The 24196-nt window shown below is 41.0% G+C and overlaps 1 protein-coding gene across 2 annotated transcripts in view; it reads right to left on the reverse strand.

The window, feature by feature from the left end:
• Nucleotides 1-352: 352 nt before the first annotated feature.
• MTMR10 (myotubularin related protein 10) overlaps nucleotides 353-24196 on the reverse strand; it is a 36519-nt gene continuing 12675 nt past the window's right edge. For both annotated transcript variants that reach the window (XM_066328562.1, XM_066328563.1), the window contains 14 exons: nucleotides 22654-22790; nucleotides 21474-21546; nucleotides 20283-20425; nucleotides 13455-13545; nucleotides 10934-11108; nucleotides 10425-10512; nucleotides 10166-10254; nucleotides 9227-9357; nucleotides 9032-9101; nucleotides 8775-8845; nucleotides 7741-7910; nucleotides 6281-6451; nucleotides 5268-5450; nucleotides 353-4763 (listed from right to left, as the gene is read on the reverse strand). In XM_066328562.1, the coding sequence (XP_066184659.1) occupies nucleotides 4167-4763; nucleotides 5268-5450; nucleotides 6281-6451; nucleotides 7741-7910; nucleotides 8775-8845; nucleotides 9032-9101; nucleotides 9227-9357; nucleotides 10166-10254; nucleotides 10425-10512; nucleotides 10934-11108; nucleotides 13455-13545; nucleotides 20283-20425; nucleotides 21474-21546; nucleotides 22654-22790 (2189 nt within the window). In that variant the 3' untranslated portion in view covers nucleotides 353-4166. The remainder of the gene's footprint in view (nucleotides 4764-5267; nucleotides 5451-6280; nucleotides 6452-7740; nucleotides 7911-8774; nucleotides 8846-9031; nucleotides 9102-9226; nucleotides 9358-10165; nucleotides 10255-10424; nucleotides 10513-10933; nucleotides 11109-13454; nucleotides 13546-20282; nucleotides 20426-21473; nucleotides 21547-22653; nucleotides 22791-24196) is intronic.

Raw genomic sequence — 24196 nt, forward strand, 5'->3', positions numbered from 1 at the left:
ATAATTTATGTAACAAACCCTTCTGTTTATCTGTATTACCTGTATAAAGGGAAATGTTTCTGGCAGTAGACAGGAGCCGGTCAGTGCCAGGATGACCACACTCAGGATAGTCAGTTCTGCCCCACATAAATGGATGTGTTTGCTCATTCAGAAGTACATCAGTCAATAGGAACTAAAAAGATGAGTTCCCTTTTAAGACACGAGAATCCTGTGGTTTCTCTTAATTTTAACACACAGCCAATATGTTTTCTCTGGAGTCTTCATTCTCATATTGAATAAGTCCCCTGCTATCAGAAGTTCTGATCACCATGCAAACTGCAGACGCTATAATAGAATATAGCAAGAAATAAGATAATTTGCACATCATTTTTATTAGTTATCTTTCTATAGCACAGTGTCCATGGTATTCTTGGAAAAACACACACACACACAATTTTTTTTGTCTTAGGGGAAGGGAAAGAAAACCACCTGAAGTCACTGTGGAAAGGTATGATCTTTTATTGACTCTAATTTACTTCACATTCACAACTCAGCATCAGGGTTTTATAATCTTCCTGCCACTGCTACTTTACTCAGTAAATCATTATCAGGCACAAAGGTTTTAGTTTCAGTTGAAATGATGAACTCTAAACCATCACAGCAACAGCATTAGAAACCTACTGCCTAGAGCAATTTGAGGTACAGATTTCTGTCTCTTGGTTAGAGGCAAATCTAAGATTTCATCCTTTGCTTAAATACATGTTAGAATTTTTTTGGTTTTAATATCTTTCCATCTGAGAATAAGCCAAAAGGTTTGCCCAGCTTGCTACATTTTCATTAAAACACAAGGCAGTTAATTGATCAGAGTGGTATTGTGGGCAGGTGCACATGACGAACACGTGCAGGCCTGGACAGACACACACAGACAGTTCCCAGTGCATTTCTGGAGGCAGGACACGTGTGGCACAGGGCTGAGGTGCCACTGCAGCCCCAGCCCTGCACTGAGCTCAGCTGCTGCACTGGGGCTCAGCTGCAGCAGCTGCAGAGCTCCCCCTGTGTGGTACAAAGTCATGACTCAGCCAGGAACAGCTGCAGTAATGCACATTTTCTACAAACACAAAAGGATGAGCTGCTTGGTAGCTTTTCTACTCTTGCAACACAAAAATGGCATTTAATGGTATCTTCTTTTAAATGGTGAATAGAAATGAAAATTTGAAAATATGTGTACATATATATACACGGACATATATATACACACCTGCATGTCAGTATTCTGTACACAGAAGTTAGATATATACTCACACCCCAACACTGCTTTTGAAAGTTATTAAAGATATTCAGAACAGTCCCTACTGACTTGATAAGGCAACTGTGCAGAGTGGAGGATATTTCAAAATCAACACTTGGTACCTGTCTTTCAGAAGTGAATCAGGAAGTATTGAGCTGTTTGAGTCAGAGGAAGCAGCAGCATCCACAGGCACACGGTCACTCCCACAGACACAGCAGCTGCTCAGACTCCTCAGCAAGGCCGTGCAACACAAGGAAGCAGAACCTTGTCTTCAGGTATAAGGAAAGGTGGATCCCTTCCCCTTTGCAGGAGGTGCCCACTCTCAGCCTCTGCTTACCTAACTCCCTTTTTGGAGTGGTATAAAATTTCTTTATAAATCTGTTTGGCAAACATATTTCGACAGGTTTTGTTTATTATAAAGGCATATTATTTTTAACCCTCTCCCATGCTATATATATAAAATACAAAGATCCTCTGCAGCATCTGTACACATCTTAGAACTGAAATGTAAAAATGTCTGAAATCTCCTTATAAAAGACGATTCTGTTTAAATATAGTACCCATTTCCCCCCCAAAAGGTACTAGCCTACACATTTTTTAATTCCACCAGCTGCTTTTGTGGAGCAATTTATTTACACAGTTTTGGTACCTTTAAACCAAAGAAGTTATACTTTTAAGGAAAGAAAGAAAGAAAGAAAAAAAAGACACTATAGTTTTAACTGTCATTTTAAAAGAAAAAAAATTGGTACCAAAAGACACTAAGCACACAGGTTGAGGTCTTCATGTCAAGTATCAGGCCAGGGAAAGCAGTTAGCTAATGGCAAAAGAGGAATGGCAAAAGCAAACTAATACAAACATTTGAATAATGAACAAGTGAGATGACTGCTCCAGCAAGCTTGGAAACAAACACAACTGGTTTGTGGACCATTTAACATGCTCAGCTCATCTTGCAGCATAATTAGGCAATTGAGGTGAATACACGTTTTTTCCTCACAAACAGTTGCCCGGAAGCACCTGGCATTGTGTCACAACAGCCTGTGCCTGCCCACGTTGTGCACAGCACACACACAACAGCTTCTTTGCATAGGAACAGGGACTGGAGGTTTGGAAAGGTAAAAAGGAAGCCCCTCCCCTGACATTGTTCACCTTTGCATTGGCCCTGCCTCGCTTCCCTCTCCCAGCAGTGCAAGCACGGCACAGCCTTGGAGGTCAGGGACAGCCTGGGAGCCAAACCCCACTTTGTGATTTAGGCTGTGCTCAAGATCAGTTTGGGTTTTCAAACAGAGATCTCCATATCCTCTCCCCTCCCTTTTTTAAACTGAATACACTGTGTATTCCCATCCTGCAGCTTTCTTTTTTCCTTACTGAGAAAACAGAATGGCTCTGAGTCCATTGCATAAGGCCTTTGGTGCCTTAACTGGTGAGGCAACACCTGCATAGAGGTTCAGTGTCAGTTCAACAGCCTTGGTGTTTATACAGAAATAGTTTAATACAAAATACAGCCTTGCTGTTCAGAGAAGGCAGCTGACAGGAGCCTTAACCTATGAGAATGACACATCACTATTTCTCCAACCTCCTGGAATTCTTCACACTCCTGCCTTTTTCCCTGTGTGTCCTTTTGTGGCACAGCATCCAGGGAGAAGCATAATTTTAAATGGTTTCAGAACACCGAGGAGGCTGCTGCATTAAGCAGAGGGAGGCTGTTGGAAGCGATTCCCTCAGGCAGTGCTTGTGCATTGCACTGTCCCTGTGGATGTGCAGTCTGCAAAAAGAAGGCACCACTCACTGCTCTTCCTGCAGCACCTGCACCCCTCATGGAACTGGTAACAGGGAGCCAGTGCTCCTCTCTGGAACCAAGCAGGGCTCAGGTATGAGTTTGCTGAAAGCTACTTCATCCTACAAAAAATGAGGAGAGGGTTGGCAGGGATCAGGATCTGTGCTGGGATATAATGCTGAGTAGTTGAGGTGCTCTTAATAAAAAGGTGAGGATCTTGTGGGATTTACACACAAGCTTAACCTTAAAGAGGGAACACCTGCAATCCATTTCTTCTGGATGCCAGTTGTTTCCAGCAATGGAGAAGGGGAAGCAGGAGATGGATCAAGAACTTGCCACAACAATCTGTTTTAAAAAAGGGGAGGAGGGGGTGTCAGCTGCATTAGAGTAATCCTGCTACTGTTTCTTCCCAATTAAAGGCACTTCTAAAGCTACTACAATACCATATCTACAGTAAATGTTTTAAGGTTAACAGTGCATTGTCCTGATGTGGATTTCTATAGTCTAAAGTCAAGCTTGTGACAAAGAGCACAAATCTGACTAATTGTTAATGAACGCATTTTGGGGAGAGAAAGAAAAGGGAACAACCCCCTTCCATGGATATACTGCATTAGCACAATGTAGGGTGATCAGTCATGGAACATTAGTGTGTTTGTATCTATGCAAGTAAGTATTACTCCTGAAGAGGCGGTCTGATAAAATGGTATATTCCCAGACTTCAGCTGTCAGTTCATCTCCACTGCACTACTTTGGCTTTCCTGTTTTATCAAAGGGTCACTTCAGTCACTTTCTGGGAAAATAAAGGTATTTCAAGCAGAACCCTCACAAACGACCACACCAAGCCTTTCAGTTAGCTAATGAAATGCTCCATCACTTGTAATGAGCCAAACCCCCAAGAACAGGAGGAATTGGGGAGCAGAAGCCCCAGCAGATGAGAACTTCTGAAGACAAAATTGTGCGATTTGAAGCATGACTTGCCTTGCTTTTAAATATTTGTGCAAATCTTACGTAATGTTTGTATATAAAAATTATTACAGCTTTCAATGCCGCATTTAGCAGTGTTAAGTTAGAAAAGACAAAATGATATGCTGTATTCTCCCCAAACCTTTAAACCTCCACATCACCTCAGTCTTCATTTGCAAGCGTCTCGGTGGATAGCCAGATTTTGGCACCACTTAAAAATTTGCTTAAAGGTGTTCCCAAAATGCTCCGTCTGCACAGGTTCCCTACAGGAGAAAATGGGAATGAGGAGGAGAGAAAGTCCGGGGGTCCTGAGGTGTCATTTAAACCATTTGCTCTGAAGTACATCCTGCTTTGATCCAGTTCTGAGCAGTGGCCTTGCAAGGAGTTGCTCTTGTACTGCCGCAGGCTGCGGTTTAACATGTCCACCTCGTCCGCCAGCAAGGAGACTCTGTGGAACGTGGTGATGGAGCCGCCGTGGTTGATCTGGGCCTCAGGAACCCAGCGGAAGTAGCAGAGTTTCCACAGTTTTATTTGTGTTCCAGAGAGATGGGGCAGAATGACGCCGTGCAAATCAACGGGCTTTGCAAACCAGTCTCTGAAGTACTGCTCCATACTGTGGCTCTGCCCCTCCGCTGCCTGCAAAAAGTCTGGCTTCAGTTTTAGTATCAGAGAGTTTCTTCTCGGAAGGAACTCCTGCTCACCGATGATTCCGTTCTTTAGTGCTGGGGGCACACCTCGCAATGTGGAGCTGTAGTTTTTCTGCAGAAAATAAATACTGGTAATTTTCCAGTTCCACATTAATTGGAATAACAAATTCCCCTGAACTGCCAGGGTGCATCATCCAGAGAAATGCTGTGACCTTTAAATAGTTCTGATCTTGTGAGTAACTACTGCAGGGCTCACAGGGCAAACTGTGGCCTTTAAAACGAAATACATATGGTTTTTTGTAGCAACAAATGATTGACTTATAATCAGTATTTACTGAAAATACTGACAACCCCGGGGGAAAATGTGGCCTATCATCACTTTTCCAAAGGTGAAATCATGCAAATGTTGGCAGTGACTCAGCCACATCAGAAAACGTCCTAAAACACAAGGGTCAACAATTTACATCTTTACTTCTACCAAAAAATCATTTCTTTAGGCTGGGAAGCTGAGACAATGAAGGCTCCTCCTGCTAATCCAAGGGCACGTGCAGCCTCCCCAGCAGGAGCCCTGAGCGTGAGCACAGGCTCGGGCACAGCCCCTGAGAGCCCCCCGTACCTTGGAGCGTTTGAAGGTGCGCAGGGCGCCGTTGTGCACGCCGGGCGCGCTCTTCCCGATGTACAGCGGGTTGTGGAACAGCAGCCGGTCCCGGCTCGTGAACTGCAGGGACCAGTCCCAAACACACGGAAACCTGAGGCCTTTCTCATCGCCCAGCTGAATGTTTTTGCTTATGGCAAATTCCTGCAAGAAGTCAACATTCAGGCACATTACAATCAAAGAAAATGGGTTTCTTGGTGAATCTTAAAACCAGCATGTAACTATTGGGCAAAGAGGAGCAGGGTAGCATAACAGAGCAGCAAGACAGCTGAAGAAAACTGTCGCCCTGCATTTGTGCAGTTACTTTTCAATTATATTAAATTGTTTGTTGGCTTACTCTTAACCTCCAAACTGGCATGTTGAGAATTCACCAATAGTCCCTCAATGCTCTACTTCTTTGCAAGGTTGCTACCTACAACTTTAAAGGGAAAATATTTGACGAAATAAGTTTCACTTTTATCATCCATCAAATGTTTTCTATGCACAGTTCTGATAAGCTCCAGTTTTCAAAAACAAATTTAAGTGTTCAGTTTTCTAAATGCTCCATTGTGCATTTTTATTGGAATTTTATGCAACATTTCCAACTTTTTCAACTATTTAAACAATTATGTCAAGAGATTTCAAAGTTTGCCTGAAGCGTGAAATTCTATTTATTGCCTGTCATTCTACTTTCTGAGTTCCAGATATAGATTTGCTTCCTAGAGGAGTACAAATAACAATGTAAAGTAGCAATGTTTTCCTAGGGAAAAAAACAACAAAGAAATTCAATAGACTTTCTTCTTGAACAGTGACTGTCTCTGCACAGGTCACCTGAAAGTCGTTATGACTGTATTCACCTGGGGATACTCAGGTGTTTTGCCCCAAACAGAGCGTGGGGATTTGAAGGACGCACAGGAAGCATTCAGCTGGGATGCTGCTATTTCCAGGGGGGCAGGCTGCAGTCTCCTGCTGGAGGTGCAGCCCCTCCTACTCACAGTGCTTTCCTTGACTCGCTGGTGAGGGCAGTTGAAGAGGAAGGTGCCGAACAAGGAGATGCGGGCGCTGTCGTACAGGATGGTCAGGTACACTTCAGAGAACTCAAAGGCTGCTGGGTATTGGTCCAGCAGCTGCCAAACACAGTCAAGGAACATCAAGAACAAAGGAGACTGGGAAAAGAAACAAGAAATTATCAGATTTCACATAAGCTTTTCCCAAATCATACCAATTTCTTTGCAGTTATGGTATTTGGCTGTACCATTGGCACATTACTCAACCACAGGGTAAACTATTTGGTGTCTTGCATTTTTCACGATTCTATGCAACTGTTACACTCTGTATTCCTGTTTAGCCTGTATTCTTTCTCAGCACCACCTTTGTACAGCGTTCCCTTCTGTGTAAAAACACAGTCAGTTCTTTCCTGGGCTCCCCTCATACTGGTGCAGCTGCAAAAATCTTTTCTGCCATCTATATGTCCCTCCTAATTTCCAAATTAGTGCCTCCTTGCCACTGGGCCTTGCTTCTACAATGTATTTGCTTCCTTGTTTGAAATGACTGGAGGGCTAATGATTCAGCCACCTTAATTTCTCACCACATTTTCTAGCTCTTTTCCACAGCAGCCTGAGAATGGCAAAAGCATAAACCATAATTCATGTAAAGCCTTAGAAATATTTTCCCCTTCCTATTTTCACTCTTCAGTATATCCTTTCCTAGGGCCATAATATTTGCTCTCCATTATTTCCCTCTTGGCGTCTCATTTCTTTATCCCTTCACATATTTTCTGTGCTTGGTGCTCAGTGCTCTTGGTTTATCTGTGGGTTCCACACTGTGGGGATGTTCTTGTCCTGTGACTCTGGACACTATCCCTGAAGGAAGTTCCTAACTTTCCACATTTCCTCTGTGCTTCCACCTGCAGTTAGCAGCCCCTCCTTTGCCATGAAGAGGCCAAGCAGGGTGAGTTGGCAGTGCTGGAAGCTGGGCCCTGCACTCCCCTCCTTCCCTCAGCCATGTCAGCTCATGCAGCTGTGGGGCTGCTCCAGCAGCTCCCTGCTCTGAAAGCACTGCACAGAGGTAACACCACAGGGATTGGTAAAACACAGCGACACCACTCCCTCCAGCCCCACTCCTCACCTCCTTTGGTTTCAATCTGAAACGTGAGCTGTGCTAGTGTTTCTAGCAGTGAGACGCTTTCATGTGTAACCCTGAAGCAACATAAGAACTCACTGGATTGCACCTGGTATTTCACTGATTCTCACACGGCTACAGAGGGTAAAGAAAAGATACCTCTACCCTGGAAAGATACCTCTACCCTGGAAAAAGACTTACTTTCTCTGATACTATTATAATGAGTTAGGAAAGTGTTAAAATGTAATTTTACTTTTAGATTTCTGTATTAATAAATGTTCAGGATGACATCAAGCAGATACTGTGATCACATGCAAATACAATTCATTTTTACCTCTTTGTCAGATCTCTTTAAGTGGTTACACCTATCTAAAAATTGATATCCTGCCATGACCCATTCCTTCTGGATTAAGCTTTGAAATCCAACAATTGTTCGAAAATAGGGATCCAGCATGACTTGAATGAGAGAAGCAGCAAGACAGCTCAGGTCCCGTCCCTCTTCCTCTGTGAATAACATACAGAATGTACAGAATATATAAGGTAAATGCAAATGTACTGAATTAGATTTCAAAGAGCAAAAAGGTGGTATTAAGTCCCATGTTTTTCTTAGAATTTCCTTTAAAATATAATTTTCGTTGTTTTGTTCTCACAGTTAAAAAAACCCCAACAAACTAGAAGAAATTCACACTTCTTTTTTCTTAAACAGACTCATACTATAGAAAGGGTTCCTGCAGTATCCAGCAAAGCAGTGCATTCTTCAAGAGCTAAATACCCACCCAGCTGCCTAGTACTTAAACCAGGATGTGCTGAGGAGGAGGGTGTTCATGCTGCTGGAAATTCTCAACATTTTTCCACCTCAAAGCAAGTTTTGGAAGGCCATTACATGGGGAGAGTGGGATATACCAGCTGAACAGGTCTTGTAAAAACTACAGAAATTACAGAACTACAGATATGAGCAAGTTTTTCAGTGTCATTTCCTCTGAAATACCTGTTTGCACAGACACAAGGATTGGGCATTGAGTGAAATACTTTTGTCTATAGAACCTCTGAATTAAACTGGTATTGCTTATGCAGGGACTGTTAGTCCAATTAATACAGTACAAAGGTTCACCCTAAGGTTTTGATTCTATCATCATTATCAGAACAAAAGCCACAAAGACTCAAAGCAAAATACTCCTTTGATGCTAAGGACTATACTACAGTTCAGATACGTAACAAAATTATTTTCCCTTCTAGTTCACCGAATGCCTGAGATATTCAGAAGCCATGGGGTTTATGTATAAAGATTACAGTTGATTTTATCTAAATCTGTTTATCTACATTATCACAGTAATGCAAATAATTACAGCATGCTCTGTGTTGTATTACCTTGTAGAACTACAGAAACGTGCTTACACTCCATCATGTAGACAAGCTCAGCAGAATGCTTAAGAAAGGCTCTAGACAGGAAAAGAAAGTGATTTAACAGTTAGATATTCACACTCTACAAGAAAAAATATTTGGGTTATCTATATTTACCTAGCTTATATATTAAAACAAATAATCCTTCAACTGATGCACTGCTCATTTACAGTGCTAAAAGCTTTGCACATTCCATTGAACATCATTTTATTAATGGTACTGACCTAACATACTCCAACCAGCGAGTGTTTTCCAGTGAGGACAGCCACTTCTCTTCTGTTTCATCAAAAGGCTCTGCAACAGGGACAGTAATTACATTGCAGAACAGCCTCCAGTAACAGTCCCTGTCAGCCAGGTCAATTGGAATTCACTGCATGTCAGGAAAACAAGTCCCATAAAAGAAGGAAAGGCCAGCGTACCATTGACACAGAGCTGTTTGAGTTTGTTGTGTGCAGCCTGGATTTCCTGGATGTTGGGGAGACACTTGTCCAGGTCAGATTTGTAAACATCACTTCTCAGGGGATGGCTTCGAGTTATGGCATTACAAATCCTGCAGGAGGAAGAATCAGCAGGTTTATTGTTGGAGAGGAAAGAGTCTTTAAAGAAGCATGCGTTGTCTAACTGCAAAACAATTAAACCCACATAAAACATGCACCTCATTCTAAAAAAAAAGTTTACTGGTTTATACTCAGGAAATACATTGCTCCTGCCATAAAGGTACTGACTCAAACATTTTTGGTGTCTGCTAATTACATCATAATTGGATCATGAAAACATCACATTTGAGAAATGAAATCTGAGGCTGACTAACAGTTGAATACCTCTATTCAGTTTTTACTTTTCCATTATTTTTAGTAAGACCTATGTTAAATAAAGAGAACATATATAAGATTTATGAAATCAGGGTATCTGACAGGGTTTCAACTAAAACTCAGAGCTCTGGCCTAACACAATGCAGGTGTTTGCACTACTACAGAAAGTTACACTACAGATTAAACCAAAAACCACAAAGCTTGTAAACTACCTACACAAGGCACTAAATGCCTTCAGTCTTTCATTAAGGACAGCACATGACAAATATTTCACAGAAGTATCATGTGCATTGTGAGACTAAATCTATTGGATTGTAGTTCCCAATGCCACAAATGAAGGGTATTTTTTTTACTGTCTTGCTGAAGGCTTTGAAAAAAAATTGTGCCAGAACCAGATCCAGAGAACAGTCTGTCCAAAGTTCCTGCACTACAACACTGCAGTGTCACACAAGGCCACCTCCACTGCCACCCATGCTGTGTGACACAGTCACCACTGGTGCTGTCCTAACCCTCTGACTGAAGAGTGACACAACAAAGGTCATTTACCTTTGATCAATCCTTCGCTGCTGCAATACATCTTTAATGTTGGCCATTCTCACAAGGGCACTCCCGTTAGGGTGATTCCAGGACCATAACTAACATGGGGGAAAAACACAGGAAACAACGTCATCGTGCAGGTTAGAGCTATTCTGTACCAATTTTTTCCTCAAAGCTGTGCCCAGAACCCTATTAACTGACACACACAGCCCCAGGTTGAACACTGTGCAATGAGCAGCAGCAGTACCAGAACAAAGAGGACACTTACAGGCATTCGCCTCCCAATGAAGGAGTAGGAGTACAGCTTCAGGTCTTGGTCTGCTAAGGAAGACGGAACCACAAAATATTCTGGAAGGCTTGTGGAAAAAAACACGATAAAAATGGTTACTTTTCCCCGTGTTTTTTACCATCTTCCCTCTTGCTGCAGTGCTGTGTCACCAGCTCAGTGAGGCTGTCCCTGGGTGTGGCTGCCACTGTGCCGCGTGAGGGCTCAGCCACAGCCCCAGCACAGCCCCAAGGACACTGGTGAGAAACTGCATGTCCCACATGGAGGTACAGAGGCACCAAAGCAACAGATGCCAAAAGATGACATTTCCTTTAGGGACATGACATTTCCTTTAGGGACATGATATTTCCTTTAGGGACAAGACTTGCAGCATTTTTCATCTGGGGGCCTCTCCAGGGAGCTGCACAATTAAGAGGTGCAGTGCATGGCTGTGGGACACACAGGACCAGCCAGCCCAATTCCCTCCCGCTGGTGTCCCAAGAGACACTTACCAAGTGGAGATCATGTAACCTTCATTGACTGAGCACACTCTCCACTCGGATGCACCTGTCCTTTTGATTTCTCTGTCCCAGTCCGAGTAAGTTTCAAACAAAGGAGTCTGCTGACCACTGGTGCTGCCGATGCCACCGCCACCACCTCCTGGGTCTATGCCATTCACCTTCTTTGCTAGGAAAAGAAAAGTCATCAATGCCCATTAAAAAAAATAAATAAAATTTCAACTCTTCTCCTTCCTAATTACAAAAATTAGCCATTAGCTTCAGGACTCGTATTATCTATATTACCTACTGTTGTATTACAAGAAAGCGGTGATTTAATGGCAGGTTGATGACACATGAAGATGGCAATGTGTTTTTTCCCTGCAGTTTCATTAGAAAAGCAACATAAAAATGGCCTGCTGTGCTGCTTGGTAGAAGCCAAGGCATACTAATACTCAGGAACAAATGTTATCTCCAGTCACAGGCTTTCTTTTTTTCAATATGCTGAAGTTTGCAATGTTTTAAAAACATGAGCCCTTTATAGGTTACCCATTAATAGCTACTATGTCAAGAAAGCAAAATAAAACTTATATAATTTCAGCAACTTTAAATGACTGCTGTATTAACAGCAAATAAAAGAAATGGAAGGCAATGTTAAAATATTGGGGTTTCTATACAGGCTTATATCCACACAAAAAGATGGCCTATCATCTCCTAGGGCCCAGGAGCTTAGAGAGGCTGTTACTATACAGAAGGATCTCTCTCCTTTGCTGGTCATTCTTTAGATGCCAAGGGGACAGTCAGCTGTGTCAAAAAGAAATTACATTTTGTTTCTTGACACTTGAAGTACATTCTTAGATGGAAGTGGAATAAATTGAGCCCTGTTACCTCCCCCATAAAAGCTCTGAGCCTTAGCAAAAGCCTGCCCAAAGGAAGCAGAACAGCATCACAGCTCTGCTGACATCCCATAACCTGTGTGCTTTCTGCTTTCTGTATCAACTTGGTTCTTGCACTGGCTTGGGATTTTCAGAAGAAAACAGGACTAAAATCAGACTGAAGTAGTTCTTCAAAGATGGTAAACAGGGAAATACAATAACTACAAAAAGAGTCAAATTTCCTGTTTTATATATATATATATATAACTAACAAATATAGCCTGGAAAAAAAACCAAAAAACAACAACATGCACACAGACCAGAGCAATGCAGGCTTTTTATGTTCCTCAGGAAGCACAAAGACAGCATTTCACCTCTTACTTTACTGGGAGTAGCAGGGATAGAGAGTCATTACACAGCACTGGAATTGCAAGAGCAAAGCCAGAGATCTATGGGACAAACACCAGGGTTCAGGACAACAAGAACATCCACCCCAACCCAAAAGAATTTCAAATTCTCTGAGGAGCTGCAGCATGGCAGGACAACTCTCCCTTGCCATTCTGGTCTGCTGCTCCAGAGGAACACTTTTACCCACCTTATATAATTCTTCCACTAGGTATTTTTCCATATAGCAAATGGTATTTTAAGGACAGAGTAAAGGCAACTTTGTGACAACCTAACATTTTACTGTAATTTTATCTGCAAATTGGTTTGCTCTCTAGTACTTTAAAAAACGAAAATACATGGACCTTAGTAATTGCCCAAGCTTTATATGAGGTAAGAAAATCGATGTGTGCAACATTATCACATGCACACTTGCTCTTGTGCATGCACAGGGCATTCATAGAGGCACCTGGCTGAAAACCATGCATTGTCTGGCAGATTTGAAGGCCTGATCTCATATTTCCACAAGGTTCCCGTTTTGTAACAGGCAGAGGAGTGGTTTCTAGTGCAGCTGCTGAGTCCAGATGTCAGTAGCACAGCTGTGCAGCAGCAGCAGCGGGCTCTGTGGGGAGGCTGGTCACCCTACACCTGCTGGCCCTCAGCTGTGTCTCGGCTGGGGAACACTCAGCAGTGACCGCACAGCGTTACGCTACAAATCAATTCCAAAGGCATCTTTGCAGGCTTACCTAACTGACAAGTTGGAGATGGGCCTTGAGCAGAGAGGGTGTGCTCCAACTCAGCAGGGGTGGTGGAGGTTTTGAGTGGGAAGAACTGCCTAGTAAGCCTCTAGGAAAGGAGGTATGGAGTCCCAAGTTGCACAAATCCTCCTGCAATACCACCAGAAGAGAAACTTATTCCCAAAAGAAGGGCAGGTGAGCAAGCCTGCCTGATGGGACATTCACTGGGTACCCAGAGTACCAACAGAGACACACAACAGGAGGACGGAAGCATGGACTGAGGAGTAGGAGTATTCATGCTGGCACAGTTTGGCTTTGTTTCAGACAGGAAAGACATTTCTTTGGATTTTGGTCATTAATGTCTATCCCAATGAATGACTTACAAACATAAGTAAGAGGTTGGGTGCAGAACAAGCTGATTTTGTTACCCTTGGAGAAAAGCCTTAAATGCTTTTTGCCACTGCTTCTGGACAGAAGTCTTACTAAAAATACGTATTACAAAACAGGAAAAAAGGACAATCCAAGTATTTTCATCCTTACCTGGATTATGATATATTTCCCCAACATACTCAAATGCAAAGAGCAGCTGAAGATCCGTTGGCTGAGAATAATGAGCTATTGCAAGGCACACCTAGAAAGAGACATTTATTACCGTTATTTATATATCTATAAAGAAAAAAAAAAAAAAAAAGCCCTTTATTGTAATGGTGTCAAATATACAGAGCTGTGAAAAAGCCAAAAAACAGTCCTCTGATATTTTAAGTACTTGAAGGAAAAGAGTACTTATCAATCCAGCAGAAGAACCTAAGAGCATGCAGGGTCAGTTTAAAGGATCCAGTCTAGCACTGTTTTGATAGCAGTCAGCAATCAGTGCTTAGGGAAGAGGGGAAAACACAGAAATAACATAATGGAAATTTACCAGGACAATTTTGAACAATTAACAGTTCAGGCACGTCCTGAACTAAAGTCTGATATAAGTGTTTAACCGCATTTGACAGATATTTTGGCTACAAAGTTGCCAGTTGGGCCAGGAGGTTTTTCATGTGTGACTTCCTTTTAAAAAAACCCTCACTGGTTCTTTCCCTAAGATTATTCAAATTTAGAGTGCAGCACATGATTTAGGATTAGGTCCTAGACTTAAAATTCCATCAAGCATTTCTAGTCTCTGTCTCTTTGAAGGTAGATATTTACTAATAAATACAAAAGATTTGACAAAACCCTAATGTCTAGAAGAATCAAATTCAGGAAGAAAAAAAAATCACAGACATTGGTGCTGCTATTCTTCAAATTTCAGGACATGAATGGAGTCTTTAACTTTGTCCTTTTCCCTCAGTATTTGCTTCTGCATTTTACTAAATTGTACCTTTTAACCAGGGACATAGTGTAAGCCCACATTCTTATCACCCATTTTTTTTCTTTTTATTTTCTTTCTTCCCTTCACCTCTTCCCGACTTTTCATATTTAGAAACACACAAAACTTATTCAGAATTTAGCAGTTTTGAATATTATTTTTGAAAAGCATCCTGTGCATCCAAGAAATTGTTTTCTGTTAGTGAAGGGAAGTGTCCTTATTGTGACAGACATACCAGAAAGATTTGCACCACAGAACTGAAGGAATACCAGCACTGGGCAAGGGGAACAAAGCTCGAGAGCTCAATTATGCTGAGATCTGCAGGGAGAAAGTTGCTGTATTTTTATTGTTTGTATGCAACATACATGGTGTTATGGAACCTTTACTGTATTTTTATATACTTTGGCTTTTGATGGGGACAGTCCTGATTGTTTATAAAACCAGTAATGACAGTAGACTAACTTGAGCTGAAAATGTTATTTCACAAACCCTCAACAAAAAAATTCCAGTCGAGTCTTAGAACAACAGTTTCTTTAACTGTTCTCCCCACACTTTCAGTTCTACAATGAAACTGCAAAGGAAAATAGAGGACAGAACATTCCAGGGGTGACAGCCCCCAAAACCCCAAACAGTACAGGTGTCCCTGAAGGACAGTATAACACGATTTCCTAAGGAACATTTACGAGCTCATTTCCAGGATTTGATAAAATTTTTAATGATGTAACTGGCAGTCATGTACATTTTACTAAATCTTGTGATTTCAGTGTATGAACCAAAGCAGAAGCAGCCAGCTATTCAACAATATAACACATTGGCCTCTTCTAACAGATTACTTCTGGCTATCATTCACAAGGAAACAAAATGAAAATCTGTGTATATGCACATTTTGATTTCCATTTTTCTATGTAGCTTTTCACTACAGTAACTGATTCTAGCAGAGCTACTCCTCATCTTCATTTATGGAGTGAAAATTGAAATCCTTTTACTATGCTAATCTACTCTCAAGGCTTCAGGACAAACTGCAGGAAAAAAATTCCACTGTGCTGCCAAATAACACAACAGAAATACAGTAAAACCTATTTTTAAATAGGCAGCAGCTGAAATCTCTGTCATTTGATTGCCACATCTGAAAAACAGAGTATGTGTGTGCTGGGTGAAGAGGGATAAAATGGTGGGGGGGAGATAGTAACCATCCAGATCTAGTTCCCCACAGAAAATATGAGACCATAGTTGTGTTTTTAAATAAAGTAGGAGCTGGAAAATGCTCTGGGTGTTCCATGGAATAGATGTAACTCACACCATGTATTGCATGGGTGTAACAGTCCACCCACAGGTTCAAGACTTCTATTTCTCTTATTTTAAAAATTTATCTTGCTACTGTCTCTTTTACATTTTAGAAAAATTCCACTCATAGATACACTGAGCAAGTACTAAAGACATACTAATTTTCTGTTTATTCCTCACTAAATCCCTATAATAGCTTTATTGTCTCAGAGATTCAGAAGACAAGCACATTCCACAGATCTCAGCAGATTATGGCCATAAGCAGAACGCTCTAAATTGGAAGACAAACATGTTTTACAGGAAGCGCTCTCATATCAAACTCAAAAATGTTTGGTATTCTTGCCAATTTACAATTGTGTAAAGCTGAAGATATTTAGGCTCAGACAAATAGCAAGAGAATAGGCTGCTTGTTGGAAAGTTCATTTATTAAAAGCAGTAAACACAATGGCTGTAGTTATTTCATAGTACAAAAGCCATTTCCCTATGTCAGTGTCTCCTGCTCAACACTGATCTGAGAAAAAATAAATTACACTTTCAGGGCACACCCTCCTCTTCAACAGGAATTTTACCAAGGGCAAGAGCTACAAAGTGTTGCTAATGCTCTTGCAGAAAAGCTGTGAGCACCAACATTTCAGATGTGCTAATTTAGCACAGCCCAACATTTTCCCTCCTTCCTTAAGCCAGGCTTCCTGGCTTATGAACTCTGGAAAAAGACTGTTTTCCATTGCTACTGCAATTCCTATCCCAAGCAGACACCTGTGGTAGAAAGTCACACAAGCAGGACTACATCAAGTCCCACAAACAGTTTTTGTTCATTTTCCTAGGCTGGAAAACCTAGTGGGAAAATAAGCATCCAGCATTAAGAGAATTATTAAAATTCATCTGTATTTTTAAAAATACCTTTTACCTTTGCCCAGGGAAGTTGTGGCTGTGCCATCCCTGAAGTGTTCAAGACCAGGACAGGGCTTTTAAAAACCTGGTGTAGTGGAAGATGTCCCTGCCCATGGCAGGGGAGTGGAATGAGATGAGCTTTAAAGCCCTTCCAACCCAAACCATTCTGATGCTGTAAGTTTACTTCTGAAAAATGTTTTCTTCATCCCCTTCAAAGACAGCATTTTATGCATTCCCAGTGCCTTGAAACAGTACCAATTTTGTGATCTGTATAAACAATTAGAACAAGATAATAGAGTTGAGGAGGCAGGAGGAACACATTAGAAAGGGTCAGGACCGTTTGCCCAAACCTCTTAAGAGTTTCATATTATTGTTCATAACAATTAGGGAAAAAAATGTTCCCCTCCAACCCAAGTGTTATGACGTAGGAAAGGTTACTTTTGATTGCACAGGAAACAAGATTTGAGATAAAAAAAATTTCCTTCTGTTTTGATTGACCATGTGATTCTGGAATGGCTCTCACACTCATTCAAAAAAGCTTCCTGAAGGAAAAGAATTGAGGGAGTTGCACATGAGAAAGGGATGAGAAAATGGAGATACACTCATGGAGGCACAGGGATCCATGTGCACGGTGAGGCAACGCACTGGCCATCACCTAATAGATCTACAACCTCACCTTTTCTTACATTTTATTTTCTCAGTCTAATATCAAATACTGCAGTGCCTAAAAAATAGCAGGAGTTTTCAGTTTGACTGTTTGCTGTCATTTTTGGAACAAAATAATTCCTTTCCTCCAAGGAATGTGAAACGCTTCTTTTTTTGCACCGCCTAACTTAAGACTTCCCCAACTTGCTTACCCTTGCTTCCCCATCCTCCACTTCCTCCCACACCCATCTGGCTTTCCTTCCTTTGGAGACTCTATCGTTTTATTTTAGAGACAAAACAAAATTAAACTGCTAAACAGTGGTGAGTGCAAAATTCCATTCCTTCTATTTTTCCTTAACGCTTGTTTCCCAAATATCCACTAACAAAAACAAGGAAGAAAATATTTACCTGGCTGACTAACGATGAGACAGTATTTTATTAGCATATATTGGCTGCAACAAGTACTGAGGGTATTTTTCTAACAGAACTGATTTTTAAGCTTCTCCATAATACTTTACCTGAAAATAAAAGCATGTCTTCTCACAGTCTTTAAGTTTCTGCTTAAAGACAAAGAAGAACACCTCTGAAAGTTCTGCCAACATTACCCATGTGTCTACATGTAGCAAAGTCTGTCAGATTGTCCATGTCAGAAAGTCTGCTTTCAAACTTGGATCCTTCTTTTCACAGCATCCAAAGAGATCCTTGGAAAGAGGATCTTTCTGAGATCCTCAAAGAGAGACTTGGAGTAATCTCTGTTCTAGTAAGGCAGCTTAATTAGTTATTCTCCCTTATGCCCTGTTCAGCAAATAGAGACACTTCCTTAGGAACAGATTACACTCTCTTTGCCAACACCAATTTATGTCACTGGATGCTGCTGAGTATTTCCAGTACGTGCAAGGAACTATGTATGAAACAAATTACTTAACTGCATAAAGTCAGCATCTGTTGTCCTTCTAGCTATTCCATATATTTAAAGCTCATTTTGAAACATTAATTGCCATGAGTATTGTTTATACATAACTATTGCTCTAAACGGAACATTTGCAGTCATCTGGCAGCAAGCAGAGACATTTATACTCCTGTATTTTGAAATGCATATTTCAGTAGGTAGATAGTTTGTTTTGACCTACCAAGGCTTTATTTATAGAGTGCTCCTCCTGTGTATTACTAAGATGACCTTTAAATACAGCCTGATCTAATCTTGGCAAGTCTGAAGAGAAAGGTGGACCAGGTGATGATGTCCACAGGCCCCTCCATCCAGAACTCCAATTCCATGGTCAGTCCTCTCCTACAGCATTCTCCCAAGTCAGTCAGCAATGCACCCTCAGCCCAAGAGCAGGCTTCCCCTCACATCAGAACTCAGCTACACTTTAAGTCTTGGTCTTTCCTACAGAAGGTATGCACAGAGTTATTTTCAAGTAGACAGCTACCAAAATTTTCTTGTACAAACAGCTGGATGTAAGTATAGATTAAAGAGGCGCTTCAGAACTTGAAGGAGGCCTGATCACTGTCTTCTGTTTTTAAACATGAGGACAATCATGCTAATGGGTACTACCTGAAGGGCAGGAACAGAAACCAGATAAAAATCTTTCCATACTGTGGTGCCAGCATGCCAGCTAAATGCCAGAGAGAACAAAACAACTTCATTCAATATGCTGCATAAGACCGCTCTAGATGTATTCACTGGCATCCCAAAATCATTTAAGCAAAATCCTGATACAGACAAACTTATTTTAATGCTAACAGAATAATGTTATTATGGAAACATTAGATTAGCTGAACCTGATCTGCCTTCAGTAAAAGTGCTTCTGTGCTACACCCACACAAAGCTGCAGTAACCTACCTGATGCATGGAAACTGCAACAGTAACCACATAGCTGATACCTGTACAAGTTTTCTTCCTCTCCACTAATTCTGGTATTTGAACATGGCAATTGTTACACTTCTGGTCTCCACCAGCACAACCTCTATAATCACACAGGCTCTGGTTCTCTAGACCTAGCTGTTTTTCCTATCAGAAGAAACCACCTAAGACCATGTAATTATAAAAGCCTAATGTAAAGTCCTTCATAAAAGGGTTTCACTGTTTGCTCTTGCATATGAAAATACAGCACAAAGAATGTTAATGAGATGCTGAGTTTATCCTCTCCTCCTCCAGGCTAATCACTCCGCTCTGCTGTGACAGCCAATTAGAAACAGTTGCTGTAAAGATATTGCAGGAGACGGCTGCTCCAGGGGGATTTTGGAGAAACTGTGAAAGGGAATGATTGCTGAAAGACTGCCAAACGTTAAAGGTTGCAACCAGCACAGGCAGGGGGGCAGCCAGAACAGGGGCAAGGCCAGGGCAGGGTGGTCCATGATGGGCTCCTGCCCGCACACCTCTGGGAGGGTAAAGGGGCTCAGCCGGTTCAGCAGCTCCAGGCAGTAACTGCACACAGACTTATGGCTGGGCAGATGGTCCTCGGGACTTAGAGCGCTAAACTGAACCCTGATCCCACTGAGAAGGGGAATTGTTAAGCTCCGGGAGCAAAGTGGGTCATTCCTTAGGAAAGGCGGCAGGGAGCCGGGGCAGCGGCAGGAGCCCGCTCAGCGCAGCTCACACAGCTCAGCCCCGCGGCACCGACCGCGCCTCGGGCAGCCGAGGGAACCTCCGGGGGCTAACGGAGCCCAGGACTGCCCCGGCACAAGCCGAGCATTTCTCTAACAAAATGTTGAGAGACAGCCCAGGTTCATGGAAAGTGGACAAAAGGGTGATTCCAAGAGTTTGCCGGAGAACGGGCTGCGTGACACCATTAACGATATCCCTAAGGCAGGACACTCAGCTTCTGGGTAAATTAGGCTTAGGACCTTCAGAAAACGTATCAAAGATTGAAACATTCTCCATAAAAATGCAAACATCTGTTGTACATCTGCAATGCGATATTCTGATTCCAGTCCTTAAAATATTTATTTAATAACGTATTAACTTCTAAAAGTACAACAGATATGACAAGAAATAGTGTTTCATCTTATATGATACTAAACAATTAATACATCACATTAAAATTTTTCCCCTAATAGATTTGACTCTAAGTGTCTAGATATTCCCCTGTAATGTGAATAATTTGCAATTCTTCTCCCCACTTCTCTATCATAATAATACAAAATGTTCTTATCAGCACAGTTGATGTAATGACTTCATAGCAAGACAATAATACCTTTTTTGCACTTTCAGGACCTGCTTCATCAAAACGAAATCTGACAATACGGAAGTCTTTGCAATAAATTATTAATTCAGTTGGGTTAAATTTAAGTTTTTGGTTGGGACCAAGGACCTTCTGCTTCCTCTTGGTGTCATTCACTGCAAAGAAAAGACAAAGTTATTTGACTGTGCTCTGTAAGGAAACACAAGACTGTTCAATACTCAGACAGACATAGTAATGTTGCTACCAGAAGTTTTTTATTTATTGGCACATTTTGATTCAGATAGAAAATCTATTAATTCCTGTTAGTAAAAGCTTATGTTTCACTAAACTTAGGGTAAACCTCATGTTTTAGAAAAGGCATAAAATGTGGGCCAGTGCAAGACAATATAACAGGTCAACAGCACTTCTTTGTTGTAAAATAAAATACCATTTCTTCATCATGTTCTTCCTCAGGTACACATGGATCTTTTCACAGTGATCGCAAACAACTTTGGGCATTGAAAACTCATAACCAATAATTTTAGATTATCTACAGACAGAAAACCAAGTGTTTAACAGCCCATGCCATGAACAAAATTTGAAAAATCATCTATTTTATGTAATTTTACAATTACAAGATGATAAACATTCTTAACAATTAGGTTAGTCTAAAGAATCCAAAAAGGCAAGACCTGATTCTCCACAAGAAGTATTTTGTTTCTTCAGATTAAGATGTCGATTGCCATTTGCAGCATTTTGGAGATCACCAGCTATTAACTTGCTAAGAATTTGAGAGGATTGAAAACTACAGAATTTCTCTTGTCAGAAATCCTGGCTATGTCTAACTGTATAAGCTCTGTGCTTTTTGCAATCTAGTGTATTTCAGTGGCAGAGATTCTGATGATTCAATATAAAAACATTGCTAACAAAAATTTGTACTGCTATAACATCTCTCCTAAAGCACCTGTTGATTCAGTATGGTAGTTATAAATACAAAGTCTATAATATAAAAACCCAACTAAGTCTCCTGCACGGCATCTCAAGATTAATTCAGCATTTGAGGCTTTTATCCTAATTTTAAATAAACCAAATACTTCAAACCAGAGAAGATTAATGACATAAAACCTCAAGTGTCAACAATTCTGCAGATCTTAACAGGCAGGTAGAAGTTTGGTACTGAATAAGAACAAAGTCTGTCATTATACTTAACTATTTTTGACATACCTGTGACAATCTGCTCAATGCATGTGAGTGGGACATCGTGTTCACCAAGGAGGAGGTTTTTATAATGGAATTTCTGAAACACATGAACTCACAGCCATTAATTGCAGTTCTGCAGTTTGCAGCCATATATACAGCACAACTTTGAAGAAATTATGATAAAAATCAGGCATGCCTAGGCTTTTCTGACAGGTACCACCCTTGCCTATTCCCAGGTAATTAGAGGCTGCTGAACTCCACACCCAGCAGTTTAGAAACCCCAGTGGAATATGCAAAATAACCTCCCTATTTGCACTGAATTTACTAGATTAGTACCAAAAATTACTGTTAGGAATTCAATACAAATTGAAGTATAAAATATACATACATATATATATATATATATATATATATATATGGAACATAAGAAATCTCCAATTATTATTTTTGTAAGCACAGAAAGAAAAAAAAATCTACTTTCAGAGACAAGTTTTGACAACTACTTTGTGCCAAAAATTAACTTTTGGAAGTAGCTTTGGTCAAACTTCCTAACCATTATTGAATAAGCATCTATCTCCTTTCAGAGCTTTACATATCTTTAGCTAATGGAACATTTACTTTAAAAGTCCCAAATGGAAGTGAAAACTCTACTGAAAACAACATGCAGCTCACTGATTGGATTTCCAGTTTTGTGAGCTATGCTGTTCTAAAACTGATCATGGTTTTAAATGTTATGAGTTCTGCTTTGAGAAAGCAGAAGAGTTCTTCTCCCATCTTCTTGTTGCTTGACCTACAATGAAAACTCATTTCATGGTTGCTTTGTCCTCCATCAGTAACACCAATAAAACTCCACCACATGAAGAGTTTTGCTGATCTGACACTTGTCTAGTCCAAGGGACATTTGTGAAGAGCTCCTTGGAGGAGGAACACATCTGTGCATAATTCCTGCTTTGCCTTTTGTAAAACCACTTCCCAGGATAGCCTCCACACATGGAGGTGAATGGAGCTGGATGCACTTTAGTACAAATTTGCTCTTGTTCTGATATGAATGGATGGAGTAACGACACATTCAGAACAGGACAGCAGAACCTCATCCTGTAGCCTGCTTAGAAGGCACCTGTTTATATCAGATATGACACAGACTGACTGTGTGAATAATTTCACTTATCACACTCATGATGCACCCATGTGAGCAATAACCAACCTGCAGTGGCATCAGGTCATCCGTGATAAAGGAAATCTTGAAGTTCGTGCAAACCAACTTGCCCCACAGATCATACTGGCTTGTGTCTGTTGCAATGCACTTCCTTACAAAATTGACTTCGTTCACCACAATTTCACCTAAAACAGAAGAAAGGGAGGGGAAAGGAGAAGCCTGTATAAATCCTGTAGGTACAACAATTCTAAGTCTGTAGTACCAAGGAACCCTCAACTCTTTACCAGTTTCAAGTTATCCACCTCTTCTGGGTAAACAGAGAGTTTAACTAACACCATTCCAGGGAAAAGAGAAAACTACCATTCCAAAATGGACAGTATTGTGCTACTGCATTGTTAAAATAAAACCCAAAACCAACAAAAACAACCAACCAACTTAAAACCAAAACAAACCTCAAACACAAACAAAAAGAAACCCCACAAGAAACTGAACCCACAGACAAACCCAACAAAACCACACACCACTTCCCTTAGATCCAGAGATCAAAATCTGTAATTCTCCACTATTAAAAATTCATTGGCTTGATCAACACTGTTCTTTAAACAAGCATACATTCCTGTACTTCAGCTAGTATTTATTTTAAAAACTGAAATTAGCTGGCTATTGCTAAGTACTTCACAGAGTTTTATGAACTTCCTGAATTTGGAATCATCAGGCCACACCAAATTTTGCATTTATAAAGACATTTTCAGGTGAATTCAAAAAACAGAACACAAGCACATTTCCAACTTTTTACTGTGACTGTCTAATGAAGGAGACATTTTCTTGGTTTCCTTCATAAAACAGAAGATCCAAAAGAAGAAAAAAAATAAATTATGCTAATTGGTCTGGCATAAGCTATAAAATATAAAAACATATAGGCAGATGAGACTGAGGAACATTTAAAAAGAAGAAGTATATCTCTACACAGAATGATATTTTTCAGTTCCACAGCCAAGATTTCTGGAAACTAAACAGTAACTTCTCCTTCAGTAATCCAACTTGGTAATTCCTTTTATTCCTGTACAGGGCTTTCACTTCTGTCATCAGATCAACCACCTCCTGCTGCTGCTGTCTACCATAAATAGCGTGGGAGTACAAGTGTGTTCCAAGGAAAGTGTAATTCCATATTGGCTCTGAGATTTTGCTTAGAAGAAACTAAGGACTAAAGATTGCTGGAGCCTAATTTGCTCGTAATAGGTTTGGCATGTTGAGTCCCTGTTGCCTGAAATGCCATCTCACAGTCATGCTTTGCATGGAAACAGCAGCTCTTGGGGCAGCTGGACTGGCAGGAATCAGTTACTGTATGTCCAAGGAGTGTAACCACAGCCTGGAATGAATTCCCCATTTATCTGTGCTGTAGAGCAGGTCTTTTCTCAGGGGGTTATCACTGCAGTAAGAACACCTTGAAAGGATTGCCCTTAGTGTCCCAGACACGAGAGAAATGCACCTTTGGCTGTCTCTAGGCCCAGCCCCTGCACACGCTCCTCATCCTGAGCTATTCCACCCAGCTGCCCTACTGGTCCTGCTGGATCTCCTGCCCCTGATATGA

The sequence above is a fragment of the Sylvia atricapilla genome, chromosome 13, assembly GCF_009819655.1.
Source record: "Sylvia atricapilla isolate bSylAtr1 chromosome 13, bSylAtr1.pri, whole genome shotgun sequence".
In the NCBI taxonomy this organism is placed as follows: domain Eukaryota; kingdom Metazoa; phylum Chordata; class Aves; order Passeriformes; family Sylviidae; genus Sylvia; species Sylvia atricapilla.